Source organism: Oncorhynchus mykiss, chromosome 28, assembly GCF_013265735.2.
Source record: "Oncorhynchus mykiss isolate Arlee chromosome 28, USDA_OmykA_1.1, whole genome shotgun sequence".
In the NCBI taxonomy this organism is placed as follows: Eukaryota; Metazoa; Chordata; class Actinopteri; order Salmoniformes; family Salmonidae; genus Oncorhynchus; species Oncorhynchus mykiss.
In genome coordinates this window covers 18,101,825-18,128,403 of record NC_048592.1, presented here as the reverse complement: position 1 = coordinate 18,128,403, position 26,579 = coordinate 18,101,825, and the positions used below count along the sequence as shown (strand labels likewise).

The following is a 26,579-nucleotide window of genomic DNA, read 5'->3' as shown; positions in this document are numbered from 1 at the left end:
TGAAGGGAGGAGAGTATTGTACATTATGATATGGTTTCCTCTTTTCTCCTTGTTTAAATGCCGGTCTCAGTGTGTGGAGCATAGCCTCCTGTAATCCAGTGTGATGGCTCACATTGTTTTACTGCACAGGCAGTGTTTTTTTTACAGCAGGACTCAGTCGCAACAACAGTAACCCTCCTGGGAATCTCAGGCAGCTAGTGACAGCCTGCAAACAAATCGCACACTCGGCAGAAATCTGCTGCGTTTCTTTTTCTCCCGACTGACTTCAGCCTTGATGGGATTGGAGACTCCCTGATAAATGCAATGAGGCAATTTTTCCACCCAGAGCAGCTATAGTGCTCAAGATTTACAATATTAATGGTCATCACACTCTATCACTCTATACACTGTAGGTTTAGGGAGTCTGAATCTAAACAGGAGTCAGAGAACTTACAGTCATGGTATCACAACTTCAGGCATTCATTGAAGCTTCCTTTCCTCTTGTTCTTTGCTTTCTGTGGATCTGCTAAATACTTGTTACCAACCAAGATGCATTGTGAAATAAAATGAAACAACGGTTAGTGGGAAATCTGTGTTCTCGCATCCCCTTACGTCACATTCATGTCTCACGTGTTCTAATGGCAAGGCAGAGTGTGAACAGTGTGGCAATAATGTGGTTGTTTACGAGTGGCCATATGGTGGATGTCCTCTGCCTGCTAGCTGCAGGGAGATTTTCCCCCCCGGAGATCAGCTGATGTTGTTCTGTAATGAATCTGTTTCCCACCAACAAACCCTCTACTCATCCTTGTCTTGTCCCAGGATCTACCACACAGGGGTGTAAACACCCCCTAAACTACAGAGGGAGCTGTGGAACGTCCCAGGTAGGCCTAACCAAATGCTGTCAGATGGAGTCAGCGTCTCCCCTTTGCCAAAAATAAACCTGCCCGCCCTGGCTTGTACAGCCTAGTTCCCTGCCTGCCTCCAGATGTGGCTTAATTTACTGCGACTCGGCTAATTACTGTAATTAAGGATTAATTACTGTTAATTACCTCGCATAAACTCATCACCAGTCAAAGAGCGGAGTCTTATGAAACGTGCCATACACACGAACACACACCACAGGGACCCCAGAAGGAGCATGTTGTTGGCCTCTCGTTGGATGCCGGATCAATGTGTTGCGGAGAGGCCCCGTGTAGAGCCACAGTCGGGGCACAATAAAGGGCAGGACTCCAGCTACTCATGGACAGTCACCTCTGAGCTCCATGCGGTTCTAACTACTATCCATCGCTTCACCAACTCCTGGAGCACTGCGTCTGTCTCTGGTGGCTGCTGCCATTTGCTGCATGACTTTCAGGCTAACAAGTCCTTGCCGAAAGTTAGGGAAACCATTCAGGGCATATTTTTTTAAGGCCTTGAGGTTTTCGTGACCTCACCAGGATAACACTCCTGCCACTATGTTACTAGTTTAGAACACCCACCCATCTTTTTTTATCTAATGAGGGAACCCCAAAACATTTTCCCATTTCCATGCTGACAGTCAGTGTGTTGGTTATAATTAGTTAGAGCCTGGATGGGTAGATGGTAAACGCCGGAGGCAGCATTTTTAATGAAAGGTAATGAACGTACCCCCAACTGATTCCACCCTCAGGAATGGAGATTAAGTCACAATGACCCGGTCCCTTTGGTACATCAGTGTCACACAGACGAACACACACACACACAATTAACAACATTAAAATAAAATTGACTCCTCGGGTCAGTGTTATTTGATTGATGAGATCTAGTGTTGGGAGGGATGTTGATAATTAAATGTGATTTAAATATGTATGGTCTTCCCCAAATGAATCATCCCTACACCATGTTACAGAACAGGTCAAATATATGACATTTCAACACAGGTCAACACAAAAACATAGAAAAATAACAGGTAAACAATCACTGTAGTAATTCACCAGCTTCATGACTCACTACACTCAAGAGCACAGCTGTTTTCATCTCTCTGAGATGAGAGACCATGAGTAAACTAAGCATTATTAACTTGTTTTTACTAATAGCCCAGCTAGGTTTCCCATTGGTTCTGGGAATGAAGCCTTATGTTTCCTGACCGGTAAAACTGAATTCAATCTACCAGACACTGTATTACTTGTTGTGCTGTATGTGATCAGAAGATGTTCCCACCAAAAGTGAGCCTGCCTAGGGTATACAGTGCATTCAGAAAGTATTCAGACCCCTTGACTTTTCCACATTTTGTTACGTTACTGCCTTATTCTAAATTGATTAAATTGTTTATTTCCCTCATCAATCTACACACAATAACCCATAATGACAAAGCAAAAACAGGTTTTTAGAAATGTTAGCAAATTTACATTTAAAAAAACCCGGAAATATCACATTTACATTAGAATTCAGACCCTTTACTCAGTACTTAGTTGAAGCACCTTTGGCAGCATTTACAGCCTTGAGTCTTCTTGGGTATGACGCTACAAGCTTGGCACACCTTTATTTGGGGAGTTTCTTCCATTTTCCTCTGCAGATCCTCTCAAGCTCTGTCAGGTTGGATGGGGAGCGTCACTGCATAGCTATTTTCAGTTCTTTCCAGAAATGTTTGATCGGGTTCAAGTCCTGGCTCTGGCTGAGCCACTCAAGGGCATTCAGAGACTTGTCCCGAAGCCACTCCTGCATTGTCTTGGTTGTGTGGTTAGGGTTGTTGTCCTGTTGGAAGGTGAACCTTTGCCCCCAGTCTGAGGTCCAGAGCGCTCTTGAGCAGGTTTTCATCTCTCCAGAGATGTTTGATCGGGTTCAAGTCCAGTCTCTGGTTGGGCCACTCAAGGACATTCAGAGACTTGTCCCGAAGCCACTCCTGCATTGTTTTTTTGATGTGTGCTTAGGGTTGTTGTCCTGTTAGAAGGTGAGCCTTCGCTCCCAGTCTGAGGTCCCGAGAATTTCGGTGAAGCACTACCACCTTCACCGTCCTTCTGGAAGGTTCTTCCTTTTCCACAGTGGAACTCTGGAGCTCTGTCAGAGTGACCATTGGGTTCTTGGTCACCTCCCTGACCAAGGCCCTCTCCCCCGATTGCTCAGTTTGGCCAGGGGACCAGCTCTAGGAAAAGTCTTGGTGGTTCCAAACTTACATTTAACAATGATGGAGGCCCCTGTGTTCCTGGGGACCTTCAGTGCTGCATAAAGTTTTTGCTACCCTTCCCCAGATCTGTGCCTCGACACAATCCTCTCTCGAACCTCTAAGGAATATTCCTTCAACCTCACGGCTTGGTTTTTGATTTGACATGCACTATCAACTGTGGGACCTGTATATAGACAGGTGTGTGCCTTTACAAATCATGTCCAATCATTTGAATTTACCACAGGTGGACTCCAATCAAGTTGTAGAAACATCTCAAGCATGATCAATGGAAACAGGATGCACCTGAGCTCAATTTCAAGTCTCATATCAAAGGGTCTGAATACTTATGTAAATAAGGTATTTCTGTTTATAATTTTTTATAAATTTGCAAAAATGTCTAAAAACCTGTTTTCAATTTGTCATGATATGGTATTGTGTGTAGATTGATGGGGATTTTTAAAAAAAATCTATTTTACAATAAGGCTGTAACATAACAAAATGTGGAAAAAGGGAAGGGGTCTGAATACTTTCCGAATGCACTTTATAATACTTCATATAGAGGCCTTTAACTCTCTCATAGTTAGCTGACTATACAGCTCCCTGCTCAACAACACTCGCAACTTATCAAGAAGAGGATATTCAGCCATCATGATTTCCATTGACGCCCCGGGGCGATTAAAACTGCATGAACCCGAGCATGGGTTTGATTAGATCAAGACGATATATTTTAAGACACCTTAAGAAAGGACAAACGATTGCTTGGGGGCTAATGTATTGCCTATTTTGAATAATACATTATTTTAATGGAGAGGCCTTTAACTGTGTGGGGGGTGGGGGGGTCTGAATGGTCTTTCCTCCTCTGGCGGGAGGGAGGCATTTGGCTGCTGCTGCCTCGTTATTGGGACCGGCCCCTCAAGACTCAGCCTGGCCTGCTTAAGCCTCAGATGATCGGCACCATCATTACCGTTATTAGGAGTAAATTTAGTGGAAGGTTTAGCTGAAAAACACCCACCAAGTTGGTGCCTTGTGTGGACCTTGTCTTGCCCTGCTCCCCTTGCTCTGCGCTGCCATGCCTCATCTGGCCTCTTTCACTGCATCTAACTGCATGAGGAACCATCGGTCGGTCGATCAGTCACCAGTGCGGAGGAGGGGGAGAGGAGGGGAGGAAGGAGAGGGAGCGGCCACCAAATCCGCCTAATGTGACGCCTGTCAGCTCGTCTCCCACCAGCTGTCACTTCCCAAATGCACTGGGGTTCATTTTTTTAATTGACACCTCCTCGCTTTCATATTCCATTTTTATTTTTCGACTTTCCTCTCTCCCTCCCTCCATAAATCCATCCCTCTCCACTTTTTTTTCCCAACCTTCCTTCTTCCTCCTCTCTCTCTCTTTCTTGTTCCCTTATTTTTTTATTGTCCTTGTCGTCTGCCCGGCCTCTGTCAGCTATAACACTCTGGGTTCTGCCCGCTTTCAAACATGACTCTGGAGATGGCTGATAAAGCATAAAGCAAGTGTTTTAGAGGTTCTTTATGGCTTTGCCCTTGTGTACTGGAGTTGTTCTAGTCCCCATTATCTGGTGATGGAGTGGACATTTTGGGCCAAGGAGACTTTCCCGTGAACACAGTGGGGAGTAAACATTTCTAAGGACAAAACTGCTTGATGATTTAAAATAAGGAACATAACATGCTTGTAGACTGACTCTAATAGACACTGTGCTACCCATGCCAGTAGATACCCATACATGTAATAAATATTGCGCTGCTTAGCATCAGTAGCTTTATGCTTCTATCAGATGAACCACTCAGAAATTAATATAATTTATTCTTTCTATGCTGACAGATTCCTCATACCATGATACCAACACATGCAGAGCAGTGGATGAGTTTAATGCCTTGAGCGATGATTCCATATTAATGGGCATATACAGTGAAACAGAGGTGAATTTCCCTTTAAGGTCTAGGGATATTGTTGATAATTTGTTTTAGTTGTTTGTGATACTCATCATGTCCATTGTAAATCATCAAACTGCTTCTTCAGGATTTCAGGTTGTTGTTTTTTTCTGTCCCAGAATGCCGTGTGGCAGGGATGAATGGTAGTGATGTTCCATTAGCATGTTGCTGTCGCAACCACTCCAGCTGACTGTGGCCCAAATACAGACACACACACACACACACACATACACACACACACACACACACACATACACACACACATACACACACACACACACACACACACACACACACACACACACACACACACACACACACACAGAGACAGGCCCACACAGACAGCACTGCGCATCCTGTGTCAGGAGCACAGCTGATTTATGAATCGCTGAAACCCTGGATGACGTGTGCCCACAGAATCAATACAAACCCTGCGTATATGCCTGGCACTGTGACTTCGTCCAGACCAAGGCAGAGGAAGCACATACACACGGATATGTGCACGCACGCACCCACACTCACACACAGACATACAGTACATACACACACACATACAGACATACGCACACACACATACACACAGAACTGCAGAGGAGTGTATTGCGTTACTGTATCGACGTAAAATGGAACCGGTCCAGCGTTGGCTGCTAGCTGCCAGTCAGAGGCGAGGAGGGTAAACCTTCATCATGGCTGTCAGGGAAATCACTGCTGCCTTGTTTGGCCGTACATCTTCCTAATTGTGACAGAATACTTCAACATCATTAATTAAACATGCTTTCATTTAAAAGCGCTCACTGGGAGCCGTGGCTGGGGGCTGAGAGAGAGGTAGTCTGCCAATATGCAGAGAGGGCTGTTTTAAGGATTTGTATTTTCTGTGTGTTTGTATGGGTGGCTGCGTGGTAGGTTTGTGTTTGTGTTCAGACTTGTGCTTTGCAAACATCTTACAACCCAATAAGACAGAAAAGTTAGGACTATGAGCTGTCATTTGAACGAAAACAAAACAATAGTCTTAATTCAGAGAGAGAGAGAGAGATATTAAACAGGTTGAATTAAACATGAGTACAGAGGGAGGGAGATTGTGAGTCCTCTCACTGTTCAATTAAAGCCTGTCTGTAACGGTCAAGATGAAATGATGGCAGTCTTTTTATAGAAACACACTGTTAGTCTGAAATAAGACCCACTGCAAACCAACCATCCTCCACACACAGATGGTCTGAGAATACTGGCCTGAGAGACCTATCAATGAGTTGGACCAATGGGAAACAACACCATTCTAACAATACCAAGGTTTTTATTTGATGTTGTGGAACAGCCATTTATTTCAAATCAAATCAAATTGTTTTAGTTACATGCGCCGAATACAACAGGTTTGGACCTTACAGTGAAATGCTTGCTTACGAGCCTCTAACCAACAATGCAGTTTAAAAAATATTAATAATAATATGAAAAAAAAGTAATAAGTAGTTAAATAGCAGTAGTAAAGTAACAATAGCAAGACTATATACAGGGGGTAGTCGATGTGTGGGGGCACCGGTTAGTTGAGGTAATTGAGGTAGTATGTAGGTAGAGTTATTAAAGTGACAATGCATAGATAATAACAGAGAGCAGCGTAAGAGAAGGGGAAGGGGGGGCAATGCAAATAGCCTGGGTAGCCATTTGATTAGATGTTCAGGAGTCTTATGGCTTGGGGGTAGAAGCTGTTTAGAAGCCTCTTGGACCTAGACTTGGCACTCCGGTACCGCTTGCCGTGCGGTAGCAGAGAGAACAGTCTATGTCTAGGGTGGCTGGAGTCTTTGACAATTTTTAGGGTCTTCCTCTGACACCGCCTGGTATAGAGGTCCTGGATGGCAGGAAGCTTGGCCCCAGTGATGTACTGGGCAGAGCAGTTGCCATACCAGGCAGTGATGCTCTCGATAGTGCAGCTGTAGAACCTTTTGAGGATCTGAGGACCCATGCCAAATCTTTTCAGTCTCCTGAAGGGGAATAGGTTTTGTCGTGCCCTCTTTATGACTGTCTTGGTGTGTTTGGACCATTCTAGTTTGTTGGTGATGTGGACACCAAGGAACTTGAAGCTCTCAACCTGCTCCACTGCAGCCCCATCGATGAGAATGGGGGTGTGCTTGGTCCTCTTTTTCCTGTAGTCCACAATCTTCTCTGTTGTCTTGATCACATTGAGGGAGAGGTTGTTGTCCTGGCACCACACGGCCGTCTGTCTCGTCATTGTCGGTGATCAGGCCTACCACTGTTATGTCATCAGCAAACTTAATGATGGTGTTGGAATCGTGCCCGTCTGTGCAGTCATGAGTGAGCAAGGAGTTCAGGAGGGGACTGAACACGCACCCCTGAGGGGCTCCTGTGTTGAGGGTGAGCTTGGCGGATGTGTTGTTGTCTACCCTCACTCTATAAGGGGCGGCCCGTCAGGAAGTCCAGGATCAAGTTGTAGAGGGAGGTGTTTAGTCCCAGGGACCTTAGCTTATTAAAGGGCTTTGAGGGCATTATGGTGTTGAACGCTGAGCTGTAGTCAATGAATTACATTATCACATAGGTGTTCCTTTAGTCCAGATAGGAAAGGGCAGTGTGGAGTGCAATAGAGATTGCATCATCTGTGGATCTGTTGGGGCGGTATGCAAATTGGAGTGGGGCTTGGGTTTCTAGGATAACGGTGTTGATGTGAGCCATGACCAGCCTTTCAAAGCACTTCATGGCTACAGACGTGAGTGCTACGGGTCGGTAGTAATTTAGGCAGGTTACCTTAGTATTCTTGGGCACAGGCACTATGATGGTCTGCTTGAAACATGTTTGTATTACAGAATCGGACAGGGAGAGGTTGAACATGACAGTGAAGACACTTGCCAGTTGGTCAACGCATGCATCGCAGTTCACGTCCTGGTCGGCTGCGGAACAGCTGGTGCTCTCATGCATGTTTCAGTGTTATTTGCCTTGAAGCATGCATAGAAGTAGTTTTGATCGTCTGGTAGGCTTGTGTCACTGGGCAGCTCTCGGCTGTGCTTCCATTTGTAGTCTGTAATGGTTTGCAAGCCCTGCCACATCCGACGAGCGTCAGTGCCGGTGTAGTACGATTTGATCTTAGTCCTGTATTGATGCTTTGCCTGTTTGATGGTTCATTGGAGGGCATAACGGGATTTCTTATAGAGGTCGACCGATTTAATCGGCATGGGCGATTAATTAGGGCTGATTTCAAGTTTTCATAACAATCGGTAATCTGTATTTTTGGACGCCGATTACGGCCTATTACATTGCATTCCACAAGGAAAATGCGTGGCAGGCTGACCACCTGTTACGCGAGTGCAGTAAGGAGCCAAGGTAAGTTGCTAGCTAGCATTAAACTTATCTTATAAGAAACAATCAATCTTCACATAATCACTAGTTAGCTACATATGGTTGATGATATTATTAGGTTAACTAGCTTGTCCTGCTTTGCATATAATCAATAAGGTGCCTGTTAATTTGTCATTGAATCCCAGCCTACTTCGCCAAACAGGGGATGATTTAACAAAAGCGCATTTGCGAAAAAAGCACAATCGTTGCACAAAAGGACCTAACCATTAACATCAATGCCTTTCTTGAAATCAATACACAGAAGTATATTTTTTTAAACCTGCGTATTTAGTTAAAATAAATGAATGTTAGTAGGCAATTTTAACTAGGGAAATTGTGTTACTTCTCTTGCGTTCATTGCACGCGGAATCAGGGTATATGCAACAGTCTGGCTCATTGCGAACTAATTTGGCAGAATTGTACATAATTATAACATAACATTGAAGGTTGTGCAATGTAACAGCAATATTTAGACTTAGGGTTGCCACCCGTTCGATAAAATACGGAACGATACCGTATTTCACTGAAAGAATAAATGTTTTGTTTTTTAAATTATAGTTTCCGGATTTGACCATATTAATGACCCACGGCTTGTATTTCTGTGTTTATTATATTATAATTAAGTCTATGATTTGATAGAGCAGTCTCACTGAGCGATGGTAGGCGGCAGCAGGCTCGTAAGCATTCATTCAAACTTTACTGTGTTTGCCAGCAGCTCTTAGCAATGCTTGCTTCACAGCTCTGTTTATGACTTCAAGCCTATCAACTGCTGAGATTAGGCTGGCAATGCTAAAGTGCCTATTAGTACATCCATTAGTCAAAGGTATATGAAATACAAATGGTATAGTTAGAAATAGTCGACACGTCATAATTCCTATAATAACTACAACCTAAAACTTCTTAACTGGGAAAATTGAAGAACTGGGAATATTGAACCACCAGCTTTCATATGTTCTCATGTTCTAAGTAAGGAACTTAAACATTAGCTTTTTTTACATGGCACATATTGCACTTTTACTTTCTTTTCCAACACTGTGTTTTTGCATTATTTAAACCAAATTGAACATGTTTCATTATTTATTTTAGACTAAATAGATTTGATTTATGTATTATATTTAGTTAAAATAAAAGTGTTCATTGTTCATTCAGTATTGTTGTAAATGTCATTATTACAAATATATGTATAAAAATCGGGCGATTAATTGGTATTGGCTTTTTTTGGTTTTCCAACAATCGGTGTCAGTATCTGCGTTGAAAAATCATGATCGGTCAACCTCTAATTTCTTATAAGCTTCCGGGTTAGAGTCCCGCTCCTTGAACCCGACAGCTCTAGCCTTTAGCTCAGTGCGGATGTTGCCTGTTATCCATGGCTTCTGGTTGGGGTATGTACGTACGGTCACTATGGGGACGACGTCTTCGATGCACTTATTGATGAAGTCAATGCCATCGGAGGAATCGCGGAACATATTCCAGTCTGTGCTAGCAAAACAGTCCCGTAGCTTAGCATCTGCTTCATCTGACCATGGTTCATCTGACCATTATTGATCTAGTCACTGGTGCTTCCTGCTTTAATTTTAGCTTGTAAGCAGGAATCAGGAGGATATAATTATGGTCATCTTGCCAAATGGAGGGTGAGGGAGAGCCTTGTATGCGTCTCTGTGTGTGGAGTAAAGGTGGTCCAGAGTTTTTTCCCCTCTGGTTGCACATTTAACATGCTGATAGAAATTTGGTAAAACGGATTTAAGTTTCCCTGCATTAAAGTCCCCGGCTACTAGAAGCGCCGCCTCTGGGTGAGCGTTTTCTTGTTTGCTTATGGCGGAATACAGCTCATTCAATGCTGTCTTAGTGCCAGCCTCAGTCTGTGGTGGTTACGAACAGCTTCGAAAAAAAACTCTCTAGGTAGATAGTGTGGTCTACAGCTTATCATGAGATACTCTACCTCAGGCGAGCAATAGCTCGTGAATTCGTTAGATATCGTGTTCCCAGTATCTGTTATTTACAAAAATACATAGTCCGCCGCTCCTTGTCTTACCAGATGCCACTGTTATTTTCTATAACCAGCAAGCTGTATGTTGATAGTGTCGTCGTCACGACTCCGTGAAGCATACGATATTACAGTTTGGAATGTCCCATTGGTAGTTTAATCTTCCGCGTAGGTCATATTTTTTATTCTCCAAAGATTGCACGTTTGCTAGCAGAATGGAAGGAAGTGGAGGTTAATTCGATCGCCTTCAAATTCTTAGAAGGCAGCCCTCCCTCTGGCCCCTTTTTCTCTGCCTCCTCTTCATGCAAGTCACGCGGATCTGGGCCTGTTCCCGAGAAAGCTGTCTATCATTCACGTCGGGCTCGTCGGACTCGTTAAAGGAAAAAAAGGATTCTGCCAGTCCTTGGTGAGTATTCGCAGTCCTGATGTCCAGAAGTTATTTTTGGTCATAAGCGACGGTAGCAGCAACACTATGTAGAAAATAAGTTACAAACAACGCAAATAAACTAACAAAAACACAATCGGTTGGTGACACGTAAAACATCAGCCTTCTTCTCCGGCGCCATTTTCTTATTTTATTTATGGTGTAGCATTATGAATCTGCCTCCTATTGCCAGATAATTATGATAATGTAAAGTTTTAGGGTGACAGAGTTCACTGATGCTGGACTGGCATTAAGGCCTTTAATCGATTTCATTGTCCTTACTGAACAGGAATTAATAAAGCTGATTGCTATGGTTTGAGTTATTATGTCACAGCACAGTGAATTGTATGATTATTTTTATTAATTATGTTTATTTAATCCATTTCATGCTTTTAGTCTTGTACTGGAAGATACGGGGAATTAAAAAATCAGTTTGGTCCATTAGGTTTCCTCTCCAGTCGGAAGTAGCCTACATGTTGTTGTCAGAAGAACCCCGCAGTATTCTAGTCAAGTTGTCCTACTGGACTGTGAGGAATAGCAAGGCGATATTGTTGTTCTCTATATCTCGTCTCAGTCTTTTAAATTCAGAGGGGACATGGAGGTTAGAGATAGTGACTGTGACTGGAGAGACAGTGTCTGAGAGTTGGTCTGTTGGGAGGGTTCTACGGCTGAGGAATGAGAGATGAGTTAGGAGTTGACTGACTGAGGTGGAAATGATGTGTAGCTTTAGGGCTTTTTAAGTTTGGAAGGAATGCAGGCAGGAGAAATATTGACAGAAGTCAACGCCCGCAACACACACACACACACACGCACGCGCACACACACACGCACGCACACACACACACACACACACACACACAAACTCACTCTCCTTTCTGAACCCCTGACCTTTCCAGTCGTCTGATAGCCATTGACATTTGCCTCCTGAGTCTGCATGCTCGGATGGTGGAGCTGATTGGGGTGAGGGAGGGGGAGGGGAGGGGGAGGAGGAGGGGAGAGGGTTCATGGGAGAGACCGGTTCTCCGTGACGGCCTAGGAATCCATCTTGACGTCTCTCTCACTGGAGAGGTCAGCAGGCAGGCAGCTCATCCCATGGACAAAGCCACAGACCAGAGCATAGCAACATACTGAAACCTGTGCCAGACAGACAGTCTACTCCAGCACATCTCTCTCTTAGCAAGCCACTGTCATTTACCGAGATTCTGTCAAATTGTCACTCTTAGCAATTGTAAATACTGCATGTTTACAGGGAATGATTTAGCCCTTATAGTTGGTTAGTATACAGATGAATCGATGCAGGACACTCTGTCCTGATAGTGTAGTGTATGCTGCCTGTCTTTGTTGGTAAAGATGGTGGATGAAATGAACAGGCTACACCTGGTTGTTTTCACCACCTCTGTGAGGAGACAGAAAGCTCTGCTCCTTTACTTAGGGAGCCTTCTAGTGGCAGACAGAGGGAGAGCAGGGTGGTCCACAACACACAGCCCTGGTCCAGTACCATAGTGAAACACAGCCTGGTCCAGTACCATAGTGAAACACAGCCCTGGTCCAGTACCATAGTGAAACACAGCCTGTTCCAGTACCATAGTGAAACACAGCCTGGTCCAGTACCATAGTGAAACACAGCCCTGTTGGTCCAGTACCATAGTGAAACACAGCCCTGTTGATCCAGTACCATAGTGAAACACATCCCTGGTCCAGTACCATAGTGAAACACAGCCTGGTCCAGTACCATAGGGAAACATCCCTGTTGGTCCAGTACCATAGTGAAACAGCCCATGTCCAGTACCATAGTGAAACACATCCCTGGTCCAGTACCATAGTGAAACACAGCCTGGTCCAGTACCATAGGGAAACATCCCTGTTGGTCCAGTACCATAGTGAAACACAGCCCTGGTCCAGTACCATAGTGAAACACAGCCTGGTCCAGTACCATAGTGAAACACAGCCCTGGTCCAGTACCATAGTGAAACACAGCCCTAGTCCAGTACCATAGTGAAACACAGCCTGGTCCAGTATCATAGTGAAACACAGCCCTGTTGGTCCAGTACCATAGTGAAACACAGCCCTGTTGGTCCAGTACCATAGTGAAACACAGCCCTGTTGATCCAGTACCATAGTGAAACACAGCCCTGGTCCAGTACCATAGTGAAACAACCCTGTTGGTCCAGTACCATAGTGAAACACAGCCCTGTTGGTCCAGTACCATAGTGAAACACATCCCTGGTCCAGTACCATAGTGAAACACAGCCCTGTTGGTCCAGTACCATAGTGAAACACAGCCCTGGTCCAGTACCATAGTGAAACAGCCCTGGTCCAGTACCATAGTGAAACACAGCCCTGGTCCAGTACCATAGTGAAACACAGCCCTGGTCCAGTACCATAGGGAAACATCCCTGTTGGTCCAGTACCATAGTGAAACAGCCCTGGTCCAGTACCATAGGGAAACATCCCTGTTGGTCCAGTACCATAGTGAAACACAGCCCTGTTGGTCCAGTACCATAGTGAAACACAGCACTGTTGGTCCAGTACCATAGTGAAACAGCCCTGGTCCAGTACCATAGTGAAACAACCCTGTTGGTCCAGTACCATAGTGAAACACAGCACTGTTGGTCCAGTACCATAGTGAAACAGCCCTGGTCCAGTACCATAGTGAAACAACCCTGTTGATCCAGTACCATAGTGAAACAGCCCTGGTCCAGTACCATAGTGAAACAGTCCTGGTCCAGTACCATAGGAAACATCCCTGTTGGTCCAGTACCATAGTGAAACACAGCCCTGTTGGTCCAGTACCATAGTGAAACACAGCCCTGTTGGTCCAGTACTATAGTGAAACACAGCCTGGTCCAGTACCATAGTGAAACACAGCCCTGTTGGTCCAGTATCATAGTGAAACACAGCACTGTTGGTCCAGTACCATAGTGAAACAGCCCTGGTCCAGTACCATAGTGAAACAGCCCTGGTCCAGTACCATAGGGAAACATCCCTGTTGGTCCAGTACCATAGTGAAACACAGCCCTGTTGGTCCAGTACCATAGTGAAACACAGCCCTGTTGGTCCAGTACCATAGTGAAACAGTCCTGTTGGTCCAGTACCATAGTGAAACACATCCCTGGTCCAGTACCATAGTGAAACACAGCCCTAGTCCAGTACCATAGTGAAACACAGCCCTGTTGGTCCAGTACCATAGTGAAACACATTCCTGGTCCAGTACCATAGTGACACACAGCCCTAGTCCAGTACCATAGTGAAACACAGCACTGTTGGTCCAGTACCATAGTGAAACACATCCCTGGTCCAGTACCATAGTGACACACAGCCCTAGTCCAGTACCATAGTGAAACACAGCACTGTTGGTCCAGTACCATAGTGAAACACAGCCCTGGTCCAGTACCATAGTGAAACACAGCACTGTTGATCCAGTACCATAGTGAAACAGCCCTGGTCCAGTACCATAGTGAAACAGCCCTGTTGGTCCAGTACCATAGTAAAACACAGCCTGGTCCAGTACCATAGTAAAACACAGCCTGGTCCAGTACCATAGTGAAACACAGCCCTGTTGGTCCAGTACCATAGTGAAACAGTCCTGTTGGTCCAGTACCATAGTGAAACACATCCCTGGTCCAGTACCATAGTGAAACACAGCCCATGTCCAGTACCATAGTGAAACACAGCCCATGTCCAGTACCATAGTGAAACACAGCCCTGTTGGTCCAGTACCATAGTGAAACACAGCCCTGTTGGTCCAGTACCATAGTGAAACACAGCCCTGTTGGTCCAGTACCATAGTGAAACAGCCCTGTTGGTCCAGTACCATAGTGAAACACATCCCTGGTCCAGTACCATAGTGAAACACAGCCCATGTCCAGTACCATAGTGAAACACAGCCCATGTCCAGTACCATAGTGAAACAGCCCTGGTCCAGTACCATAGTGAAACACAGCCCTGGTCCAGTACCATAGTGAAACAGCCCTGTTGGTCCAGTACCATAGTGAAACACAGCCCTGGTCCAGTACCATAGTGAAACACATCCCTGGTCCAGTACCATAGTGAAACAGCCCTGTTGGTCCAGTACCATAGTGAAACAGCCCTGGTCCAGTACCATAGTGAAACAGCCCTGTTGGTCCAGTACCATAGTGAAACAGCCCTGGTCCAGTACCATAGTGAAACACAGCCCTGGTCCAGTACCATAGTGAAACACAGCCCTGTTGGTCCAGTACCATAGTGAAACACAACCCTGTCGGTCCAGTACCATAGTGAAACAGCCCTGGTCCAGTACCATAGTGAAACACAGCCCTGGTCCAGTTCCATACTGAAACACAGCCTGGTCCAGTACCGTAGTGAAACACAGCGCTGTTTGTCCAGTACCATAGTGAAACAGCCATGTTGGTCCAGTTCTATAGTGAAACACAGCCTGGTCCAGTACCGTAGTGAAACACAGCGCTGTTTGTCCAGTACCATAGTGAAACAGCCCTGGTCCAGTACCATAGTGAAACAGCCCTGTTGGTCCAGTACCATAGTGAAACAGCCCTGGTCCAGTACCCTAGTGAAACACAGCCCTTTTGGTCCAGTACCATAGTGGAACACAGCCCTGGTCCAGTACCATAGTGAAACAGACCTGTTGGTCCAGTACCATAGTGGGTCACATCCCTGTTGGTCCAGTACCATAGTGAAACACAGCCCTGGTCCAGTACCATAGTGAAACACAGCCCTGGTCCAGTACCATAGTGAAACACATCCTGGTCCAGTACCATAGTGGAACACAGCCCTGGCTCAGTACCATAGTAAAACAGACCTGTTGGTCCAGTACCATAGTGGAACACATCCCTGTTGGTCCAGTACCATAGTGAAACACAGCCCTGGTCCAGTACCATAGTGAAACACAGCCCTATTTATCCAGTACCATAGTGAAACAGCCCTGTTGGTCCAGTACTATAGTGAAACACAGCCTGGTCCAGTACCATAGTGAAACACAGCGCTGTTTGTCCAGTGCCATAGAAAACAGCCCTGTTGGTCCAGTACCATAGTGAAACACAGCCCTATTTGTCCAGTACCATAGTGAAACACAGCCTGGTCCAGTACCGTAGTGAAACACAGCGCTGTTGGTCCAGTACTATAGTGAAACACAGCCTGGTCCAGTACCGTAGTGAAACACAGCCCTGTTGGTCCAGTACCATAGTGAATCAGCCCTGTTGGTCCAGTACCATAGTGAATCAGCCCTGTTGGTCCAGTACCATAGTGAAACACAGCCCTGGTCCAGTACCATAGTGAAACACAGCCTGGTCCAGTGCCATAGTGAATCAGCCCTGTTGGTCCAGTACCATAGTGAAACACAGCCCTGTGTGTCCAGTACCATAGTGAAACACAGCCCTGGTCCAGTATCATAGTGAAACAGCCCTGTTGGTCCAGTACCATAGTGAAACAGCCCTGTTTGTCCAGGACCGTAGTGAAGCACAGTCACATAAAGTAAACAGTCACAAGTTAACATTTTTGTAGGTGTGGTGGTGGGTATATAAATGTGTATCTGTGTGCATTGGGGGGTATGTGCCATGAAACATCCTTCTGCACTCTGTGGTACTGGCTGGAGGGGGGAGGTAGCAGAGAGCTCAGTGTCTGTGGGGGTGTGAGGGGTGAGGCCAAGGTTCAAACTAGGGCCACTACACCCATCACTGTGACTGGACACCCCAAACTGTGTGAACACGGACAGCAGAGGGCCAGTAGCCAGAAGGGCCAGTCGCCTAAATATGTCTGACAACTACCTTGTTAGCACCGTTTCTTCAGCCATAGGGAGTCCTTGAATTTTGCTGTTTTCTAGCGTTACTCAAAATCTAGCTTAGTATTTATTTATTAAAGCCGCAATATGTAACTTTTTGGGCAACTCGACCAAATGCACATAGAAATGTGATATATAGATCTGTCATTCTCATTGAAAGCAGGTCTAAGAAGCTGTAGATCTGTTCTATGCGGCCTATTTCTATTTTTACTTTTGGTTTTGTACACCAGCTCCAAACAGCTGAAAATACAATATTTTGGTTTATGGAAAATATATTTTGCGGCGGTTTAGATGGTACATTGATTCTCTACACTAAACTGAAATTAGGCAAACTATTTTAGAATTTTAGCCACCAGAAAATGGTGGAGCGATTTCTGCATAGTGCATCTTTAAGTTAAAAAACAATTATCAAGATGTGACTGTGATGCATAAATAAGACTAAGGCAGCATCTTATCTTTTTCTTTTAATCCAGTGTTGATACATTGTTTTTGTCCCTTATCACTGAGATGATCTATATTGATATTAGACATTTAATTTATTACACCATTTTAACCCGTTAGGTTATGAATGATGATATTATTAGTTTGCTGACCGGGAAGATTCTAATCTTTTTATGACACAACGTTATTGTTTTAGCCACTGAGTAAATATCGTAATCTGCTCTCCTGGAGTGCAAAGGAAAATGAACTCTCATGGAAGTCTGTGTTAATTATTTACATGAAATGATATTCAAAATCAATGAGATGATAGTTTTATTATCTTGGGTGCTGCCAGGCTCACTAACATCCAGGTTTTTATGACACAGTCATGGGCTATTAAAGATATGGTCATATTTCACACAGAACAGGTTGAAGACTATAGTAAGAAGAAAATACAGTAGTAGACTGCATTCTCACCGTTGGTGACTGGTACACTCACTCCACTTCTCACCCAAACACTGTTCATTCATATTAACTGGGCCTCTTTCCTTCGCAGTGCTGATCATCAGACTTTGCAATGCATCAGTGTTGTGTCCGTTTTTACATCACTAGAGAAGTTTCTTACTAACTATTGTCTCTACAGTGCTCAGTATCCGTGGCACCCAGGAGGACGATGCTCCAGATGCCCAGCTCATGCGATTGGACAACATGCTGCTGGCGGAGGGCGTGTCCGGACCAGAGAAAGGGGGCGGGTCTGCGGCAGCAGCAGCAGCGGCGGCAGCAGCGGGAGGAGGGGTGGGCCAGGACAACTCAACAGAACACTCAGACTACCGGGCCAAGCTGACTCAGATCCGCGGGATCTACCACACAGAGCTGGAGAAGTATGAACAGGTGAGGACAGACCACGCCCCTCGTAAACGCTCTTTCCTTTCCCATAAGCCCTCTCTGCTCTAAGAAGACCCTCACAACCCCTCTCACTTCCTATAGGTAAACCCTTTATGCCTAAGCTCTGATTTCTGCCATCTCACTACATATTGAGGACCCTTGTAACTGTCCTCTCTCCCTTCCAATAGACGACCCCACTGCAATCTCACTACACTCAGACTGCACACAAGTCAGTGCACACAACCACGCTTCCAGAAATCCCTTTTCAGCTGGCAATCATTTTATCAGTCACACACAAGTCCTATGCCAAGAGAGCATCCCGTCCTTCCCATTGATGTCAAATATATTACCGCCTGTCATCATCTCAAAGCAGGCCCGTCATCACTTCCTGTCACAGTGTTACATTTGCACCTGAGAATACTCATGTCACCGCTACGTGTACTACTGCAACTGAGTGTACGGGCGGAACGGCTGTTTGCTATGAACTGAGTCTCGTTTCAACTGACACGACCCTGGTGCTGACAATCAACAGACTCCTCTGTCCCCAAACACAGCAGACACTTCCCAGTGACTGATTCTGACAGAGAAAGAGAATGAGAGAGACACTGAGTGAAAAGACAGAGAGGGAAGTGGAGCGAGAGAGAGACAGGAAGACAGTTCAAACCTGCTGAACTTGAACAGGAATGAAAGCCTCCTGTCATTTTAGACGTCTTCACTTGTCACTTTCTTCCTCACGATTGAAGAAAAGGTCTCCTCAATAGACAAAGACATTCTCACTGCTTGTCTACCCCATCCACTGCTGTTGTTTCTGCCACAGCACCGCAATGCATTACTGCCACATTACTGTACATCGATAGTATTACTACTACTACTTATGATACTGGTAATACGCACAATGCTAGCAGTGTCTTACTTCTCTACTGTGTCCAAGTGCGTGCGATTGCTATCTGCCTCATATGAGTATGTCTGTCTTTAGGCATGTAACGAGTTCACCACCCATGTGATGAACCTGCTGAGGGAGCAGAGTCGCACGCGGCCCATCTCTCCCAAGGAGATCGAGCGCATGGTGGGGATCATCCACCGCAAGTTCAGCTCCATTCAGATGCAGCTCAAACAGAGCACCTGCGAGGCCGTCATGATCCTACGCTCACGCTTCCTCGACGCCAGGTCTGTGTGGGACTGTGTGTGTGTGTGTGTGTGTGACGTGTCTGTGTGTGTGTGTGTGTGTGTGTGTGACGTGTCTGTGTGTGTCTCTCTCTGCGTGTGTCTGCTGATAAAAATAAATAAAAAACAGAGTGTATCCTGGGTCGCTCTACACCAAAGACAACAGATTTTTGTAGAGTGCGATGATGGAGACAACGTAGTCCAGCTATCTCTCTCTAATATACTGTAATGAAGGAAATGACCTGTAAATGTGATATTTTATATATTTCTCTCTCTCTCTCTCTGCAGACGAAAGAGAAGGAACTTCAACAAGCAGGCAACAGAGATCCTAAATGAGTATTTCTACTCCCACCTGTCCAACCCCTACCCCAGTGAGGAGGCCAAGGAAGAGCTGGGCAAGAAGTGCTCCATCACAGTGTCACAGGTACACTATGCCGCCACAGTCTTCTTTCTTGACCCACATAAACCTATGAGCTATCTAGCTAGCATGGCCATTTTGTTCGACAATTGCATTCACACTGCTATGTCACAGGAAGTCCGCTAGAAGAGACTGCATCCAAAATGGCACCCTATTCCCTACATAGTGCACTGCTTTTGACCAGAGCTCGTGTCACTCTCAATGGGAATCTGGTTTCTTGACAATCTGGTTTCTTGAAAGATGTGTTTTCTACATAATACCTTGCTCAAACAATCGTTGTAATAAACTTTAGTTTAATTTCTTGTCATGTAAAACATAATGATAATATGTACTTTATGTTACAGGTATCGAACTGGTTTGGAAACAAGAGGATCCGATACAAGAAAAACATTGGCAAGTTCCAAGAGGAAGCCAACATGTACGCCGCGAAGACAGCTGTCAGTGCAACCAATGTATCAGCCCATGGCAGCCAGGCCAACTCCCCCTCCACCCCCAACTCTGCAGGTCAGTATCAATACCAGCCATAACGGATTTGACCAGTATGGTACCAAGTCAGTACTGTTAATGTTAGTTTGGCTGCATGGTATACCCAACTGAACAATGCTAGATCATATAGAGTGCTGAAGCATTATACTGTATAAGCTACATTGAAAGGTATCCACACTACAGTAGTATGGACAATTCAATTCAGAAATATGACACAGTTGAGCAGAGAGGTGTAGAGCACTGATTAGAAAACCTGGCTTTACCCAACCCTGGGCCCCAACTCAAGAATCCAGTCTCGGCTCTGTTCCTTTTGAATAACAAAATACTGTCTGCACCCCCCCCCTTCCTAAACTGGCCCAATAACCTGTGGCCTAGTCCCTCTCTCTCTGGGGTTTGTCGGGTGAACACAGTAGACATATTGAACTCTTGGAGTCTTGGTTAGAGAAATAACTATCCTGTGGTGTCCCAGCCTAGTCCTTTGTCATCATGTTGACTCTTCAGCTGTGTTGGGCTATGGTCTAGTCTTGTGTTTTTTCTGCCTTGAAATCAAGTTAGGCTGCGTTCTCCTTTAACATCTGGGGAGTTTGGCTCCATTAAAGGACAAATAGGATTATTTCAGTACTTCCTGCTGATCGATTAGCACTTCCTTAATGAGCCAACCGGTCCGGTAGCAAGGAACTTAAACTGCAAGACATCTATTCTGCTATTTGTTTCACCCCGGTTTTAACCCTTAACCTCAATATTCTTGATAATATGATTATCATCATAATTACCACAGAAGTAGTAGTTGGTATAGTTGTATTAGTACAGTATATTATGCTTAGAACATCCCTTGCCAGTACATTTCCATAGGTACATATAGTCAGTGTAGATGGTGATTGGTCACTGATGTCGTTCCCTGTTCACAACACCACATTTGGCTTTCAACCCTCTCCCACTAACCCACCTGACTGCACTTTTTCGGTTGCATGATCGTGTTAACTCCTCTTTCCTCTCTTCTCTTTCCACCGTCCTTCCCCACTTCTCTCTCGTTCTCTCTTTCACTGTCTGTCCTTCCAGGTTCTGCTGGCTCTTTTAACATGTCAAACTCCGGAGACTTGTTCATGAGTGTGCAGGCTCTGAATGGGGACTCATACCAGGGGGCTGGGGTAGGGGCCAACGTTCAGTCCCAGGTAGGATCCTCGCAGAAACTAGTACGTAACCCATGAATTATTGGTACACTAGTTGTCATGTAGATAGGAACCCAGCTAGCAGTCATACAGTGGCCAATTTGTGGCCCGTTGAAGGCAAAGTCAACCAACCACGGCGGACAGCCATATAAGGTCTTATATTATAAGACTGAATTTCCCTGCTCAGTGGTTCAGGCACTGTCCGGCCTAGAAATGTTCCATTGAAATCATCAAAAGCCCAGAGCAGAGTCACTTGACCTAGTCCGTGAGACAGAGGTTATACGTGGCCTTTAGCCATAGCACTAATATGGCGGCCATTGTCAGGCTCATGAATGAATAGACGACTGCAGACAGTTTTGGAAACAATACAAGACTCGTCAACACTCCTGACAACAGTTGTCGTAGCCACTGGTGCACAACAGTCCTCTGACCTTGCCCTGTTGGACAACTATGGCCAGCACAGAGTTTCTGAGTGTTGGGATTGGGAGGGAGTCTCACTCACAATAGGTTGGGTGGGAGGATTACCACCCGCGGTGACATTCTCATTTGATTCAACCCCCTCTAGCCCCCCAGCCCTATCCCTCCATCCGTCTCTCCTTTCTTTTTAAATCAACTCTCCAAATGCTCAGGTGTTTCATAAATATGCATAGGATTAACCCCCTAAGGTGGATAAGAGGTCTCCTGGGTTGATACTTCATTGAAAAACAATGTCCTTGTCAAAAGGTAATTTGGCTGCGCACTTCAAAATGTCTTCCCAGACGCTGAGGAGTGAAGATGAATTTTGAGTCGTAGAAGCAATTGGAAATAGTCAATTTCTTGCAGTTTTGTTCCTCTTTGAATTTTAACCAGATATTCATAGAAGATCCCTCGTGATGGTGTTTGTGGTCATTTGTCTTTGTTCATTTGTGATATCTTTTGTGTTGAACCTGATCATTCTAAACCGATGCTGTAACCTTTCCCAGGATACCCTTTTGCTCTCTGACCTTATGCATGAAGGTCTTTGTCATGTCTAGCTTTTGTCTGTCTGACCCACACAATTCTCTCTCTCTCTGTGTGTGTGTGTTCCAGGTGGATACTCTTCGCCATGTTATCAGCCAGACAGGAGGATACAGTGACAGTCTCGCCGCCAGCCAGATGTACAGTCCACAGGGCATCAACGTAAGAACACTACCACCAAAAAACAACAACAACCGCCTGTCATTTCATCACAATATTGCCTTTCTATTCTTACTTTGGTCTCTTTGAAAGAAAAAGAAGCTAACCATTTCTATACTATACTTCTGTAGCTATTCTTCTTTTGTTTCCGATGCAATACCTTTATTAGGTTTCAGTTTGTCCCTTTGCCCAATTATTTCAAAGCCAACGGGTGTGGGATGCCACTTAGTTAGCAGTGGCCTGTTGGTGGCTGGGCTGTTGTCCAGGCAACGGCCCCTGTGCCGGTCATGCCCCGGGCGCCAGGCAACAAGGCAGGAGTCAGACAGAGCGAGAAGCCGGTCGGCTGGACGTACGGACGCTCTTAGAGCTTGTCTGTCTGGTGACATTAGTGTTAGCGAGGCACCTGCAGCCGACAGGAGCAAGGCCACAGGTGTCCCCCTGCCTGTCCAACACTCAGCTCACATGGCACCAAATGAAAAGAAGCACAGACCTCATTTGGGGTCAAAATAAAAAAATAAAAAATTGCCCTGGAGTACAAGCTCCAGTCCAATTTATTTACCACCCTAAAATAACTCGACAAGCTGATGTTAAGAACAGCACGTTCTGAAAGGGGTATTTTGTCAGGGCAGGGCAGGGCTGGGAACACTGGAGGGGGTGGGTGTAGTGTTAAGATCTACAGTGACAGGCTGTGTTGTAGAGAGGGGAATCAATAAGACAGTCACAGCAGGCTGAGAGGGGGTCTGGGCCAGCAGTCTGAGCGCATTGGTCGCATCATTCGTCCAACAACCACAATGACGCCGACAGCAGCGCGCCCTGTAATATCCTAGACAAGATGCCAAAAAATGATGTAGTGGTGGAAGGAATACGTTCTCCATTCAACCCCTCCATTAGCTTCCTCAGTAAACTATGTTAGAACTAAGCTAAATGAGGGCTGATGAAAATGGCCGATGATAAGAGCACGGTCGGTTGCGGTATGTTAGTCAATGGATGCATAGAAGGTGGTTTCTGGGAGGCAGCCTTTGGCCAAACAGTACGGGCATTCACATTTGCAGCTCATCAGTCTAAAACACACATCTGTCTCTGCAGATATTGAGACCTTCTGCCCCATACCTCAAAATCTGAGCCGAATCTGAATGCAATTATTTTTGAAATTATTCGAACATCAACTTGCAGTGAATAAATAGGCCTAATAAATAGGCCTATGCCAAATCCAAACACTGAAAAGATTATGTCATTCTAAAACACTTCTTCTTTTAAATTGTAGAAATCATGTTATTATTTTTTCTGTAGAAGCTTTCGATCCTGGATGGATCTTTTTCATTGTGCAGCTAAACAATTTCCACTCATTCTGAGGTTTCTAATGACTGAGCTGAGGCAGGAAGCAGCGTTCACATGGCAGACCTCTCCTCTTCTATCATTGAACAGTAATTACGGCTGTGAAATAGGCGGAGGGTGTCACCAAAGCTGAAGATTTTAAACGTTTTCTTTTCTCTCCCCTCGGTTCAAATGTGATGAAAGACTGGCTCTATGTGAAATAACAGGTTTTGAAAATAAGAGGGTGCCAAAGCCCATCTCCAACAGCTTTCACCGATGGCATGGAAATTGCCGTTAATGTCCCAAATGCTCTTTAGCCTACCTATCTTCTGGGAATTGAAATTGCCTCCTATTTTACAAACCCATTATATTTTCATCCCAGTAGCGGATGTGATAATTTGATATAATTGATTCTCCCATCAACCCTCTTGGAGGTTGTGTGCAAGAGCTGTCTATATGTTTTCAATAACATGTCTCTTTATTGTCTGTACATGAGGCCATTTTGAGACAGATGGGAGATGGAGTCTTATATTGTAGTGCCTTGATAGAGTAATTGTACTTGTAATATATTTGGAAGATGCATAATCCCGCAGAGTGCAAAAGGATGTTTGTCAGTTCAAGAGTTTCATGTTAGCTACAGATATAGCTAAAATAATACACAGTATGTGAAATTATTCCTGTATCTATGAGGAAATGTGTCCTGAGGCATACAACAAATTGTCTCACAATTTTATCTCTAGAAATGTGATTGATTTATTTTTGCTCCACAGACAAATGGTGGATGGCAGGATGCTCCGACCCCCTCGTCAGTGACCTCGCCCATAGAAGGACCTGGAAGTGTTCACTCGGATACCTCCAACTGATTATTTGACCCTCCACACACACCATCACCACAACCCAACGATGAACTGGCAGAGCCAATCACAGTCCTAAACATAGCGGCATACTACACAGTGTCCTGTAGATTTCAGGGGTGCTGTGAAAACCATAACTATAGCAACCTTTCCTCAGCTACAGTACTACGGGACATTTGAGATGCATACATACAGTAATAGGAATTTCAAAGCAAAAATCAAAACGATACAAAAATTCTTAATACAAATGTTTGTACAGATTTCACAGGATATTCAGAGGGCTGGATTGCTTACTTACCTGTGATGGGTTTACTCATATCGATGATATTAAGTATAAAATAAATTTAGACAACCAAACCTGTATACTTCAATTCAAATGCTTAATTCTACCTCTCAGCGACTAAAAAGTAAACAAATATGAAAGAACATGATTTGTTTTGTAAAACATGAACTTTGTCATTGTAAGGAAGAAGCACTTCGCCATTCTTTGTTTTGCGGTCCCTCCTCACTGGGCACATTCTGGTTGAATCAACGTTGTTTCCACGTCATTTCAAGGAAATGACGTTGAACCAATGTGGAACCGACGTTGAATTAACATCTGTGCCCAGTGGGTGGCCTATTCGATGGTACGCCATGTAGGCTTTTAATGTTGCTCCCCTGTTTACAGTGTGTGCTTGATGAACTGTGTTCGCGTTCCCCTCTCCCACAGGGAAATAACCAAGAAGATTTAGAACTTGATTTACTAAATGTTTTTCTATTAGTTTCTCCGTAGAGGACTTTTAGGGAAAGCAGGTCAGCCTAGTGAACTCTGAGGACCCTTCACCCTGACTAGCAGGTCTTCAATCTGGGTGGAAGGCATTAGAAAAGGAAAACATGCTGGTACGAGAATGCTCATTGGCGAATCTAAAGGATTTAATGGAAATTGAGTAGACAATTGAATATACATTGTAGATGTGTGTCTTCCTGATTTATAAACTTCTGCCCCATGACCCCTTTGATAAGAACGCAGGAGACCCGTGGGCCCACAAGCACTCATAGGGCTCTGTTCTGATATCCATACTAGCGTGCCACTTAGTCTTGCTAACACCAGGCTCTCGATGTCACAGCACGTGGGTCGCGTGTCAGCCAGGCTACGCACCACTCAGAATGCATGCCCAATACATGCTTCATTCTAAGTATGCTAGTGTGGATATTGGGAAAAAGCTACATAGTATGTGCTGTTGATTGTCTGAGGGCCTGAGGAAAGCCTTCCTTTTTAACAACCACCTCATTGAGTATCAGTGTCTCATCAGAGGTAAACGTGTGAAGTTACAGTTATGTCATGTGTAAAAGGAGAAAAAAAGGAAATAAACACCTGTCATCAACAACCCAGACGAGTTTGAATCACGTCATTCATTCCAGTGAGAATAAACTAAACAAAAGAACACATCGTCTCAATCTGAAAGTCATTTGGAATCACTTCCTGTGTCTGATTGTTTTGGAGCCTATGGGGCCCAATAAGAGCAGACATAATGGGCAAAGTGGCGAAAACATCAAGTAATTTTGTCCTTGTCTAATGTCATTTCCTCGTTCGCTGTCTCACTTCAAATTCATCTGTTTTTTTAGTCGCCAAATGCTACTGTTAACCAAAACTCTTATATTTGTTGATCTATTGCTTTTTTTTAGAGGTCGTAACCCATCTAGCTACATTCACTCATATACTTATATATTAGATTTCTCACTTTACCTTTTGCCAACTGTCCCAATTCTGGTGCAGCAATCCTAACTGGGGGAAAATGAAAACCAACTGAACAATGCTGCCTAATTGAAAAGCCATTGTAGAAGAAACCCTTTCTGGAGAAAATCTCTGTCAAGGATCTGTGTAGTAACAGTTTGTTTTTGAGTACATGGAATGAGAATGTAGTTAAACAGGGAAGTCGTTACGTTAATATGGTTCAGTTACTCCTAGCTCCGCTGATGCAGGTAACACCAGGACTGAACAGTAGCCGTGATGCGCAGGTCATGAGATGCTTTTTACCCCATGACATAGCTCAGAAGATACATTGTTTTCCTGTGATTCAGTGTTCATTGTTCAGCCACTGTTCCAAGGCACTCTCCTGCAATGGAACTATATTGTTCTTGAAACCCAGAGTTGATTTCTGTTTCTC

General features: G+C 44.7%; 1 protein-coding gene across 3 annotated transcripts in view; it reads left to right on the top strand.

Moving 5' to 3' along the window:
• Positions 1 to 25,858, top strand: part of LOC110508658 (pre-B-cell leukemia transcription factor 1) — a 73,027-nt gene extending 47,169 nt beyond the window's left edge. The window contains exons 3-9 of one of the 3 annotated variants that reach the window (XM_021589347.2): positions 17,631 to 17,878; positions 18,849 to 19,039; positions 19,325 to 19,460; positions 19,799 to 19,958; positions 21,000 to 21,133; positions 22,178 to 22,267; positions 24,349 to 25,858. In XM_021589347.2, the coding sequence (XP_021445022.2) occupies positions 17,631 to 17,878; positions 18,849 to 19,039; positions 19,325 to 19,460; positions 19,799 to 19,958; positions 21,000 to 21,133; positions 22,178 to 22,267; positions 24,349 to 24,441 (1,052 nt within the window). In that variant the 3' untranslated portion in view covers positions 24,442 to 25,858. The remainder of the gene's footprint in view (positions 1 to 17,630; positions 17,879 to 18,848; positions 19,040 to 19,324; positions 19,461 to 19,798; positions 19,959 to 20,999; positions 21,134 to 22,177; positions 22,268 to 24,348) is intronic. The other 2 variants (XM_021589348.2, XM_021589349.2) reach the window with 2 other exon arrangements.
• Positions 25,859 to 26,579: the final 721 nt, after the last annotated feature.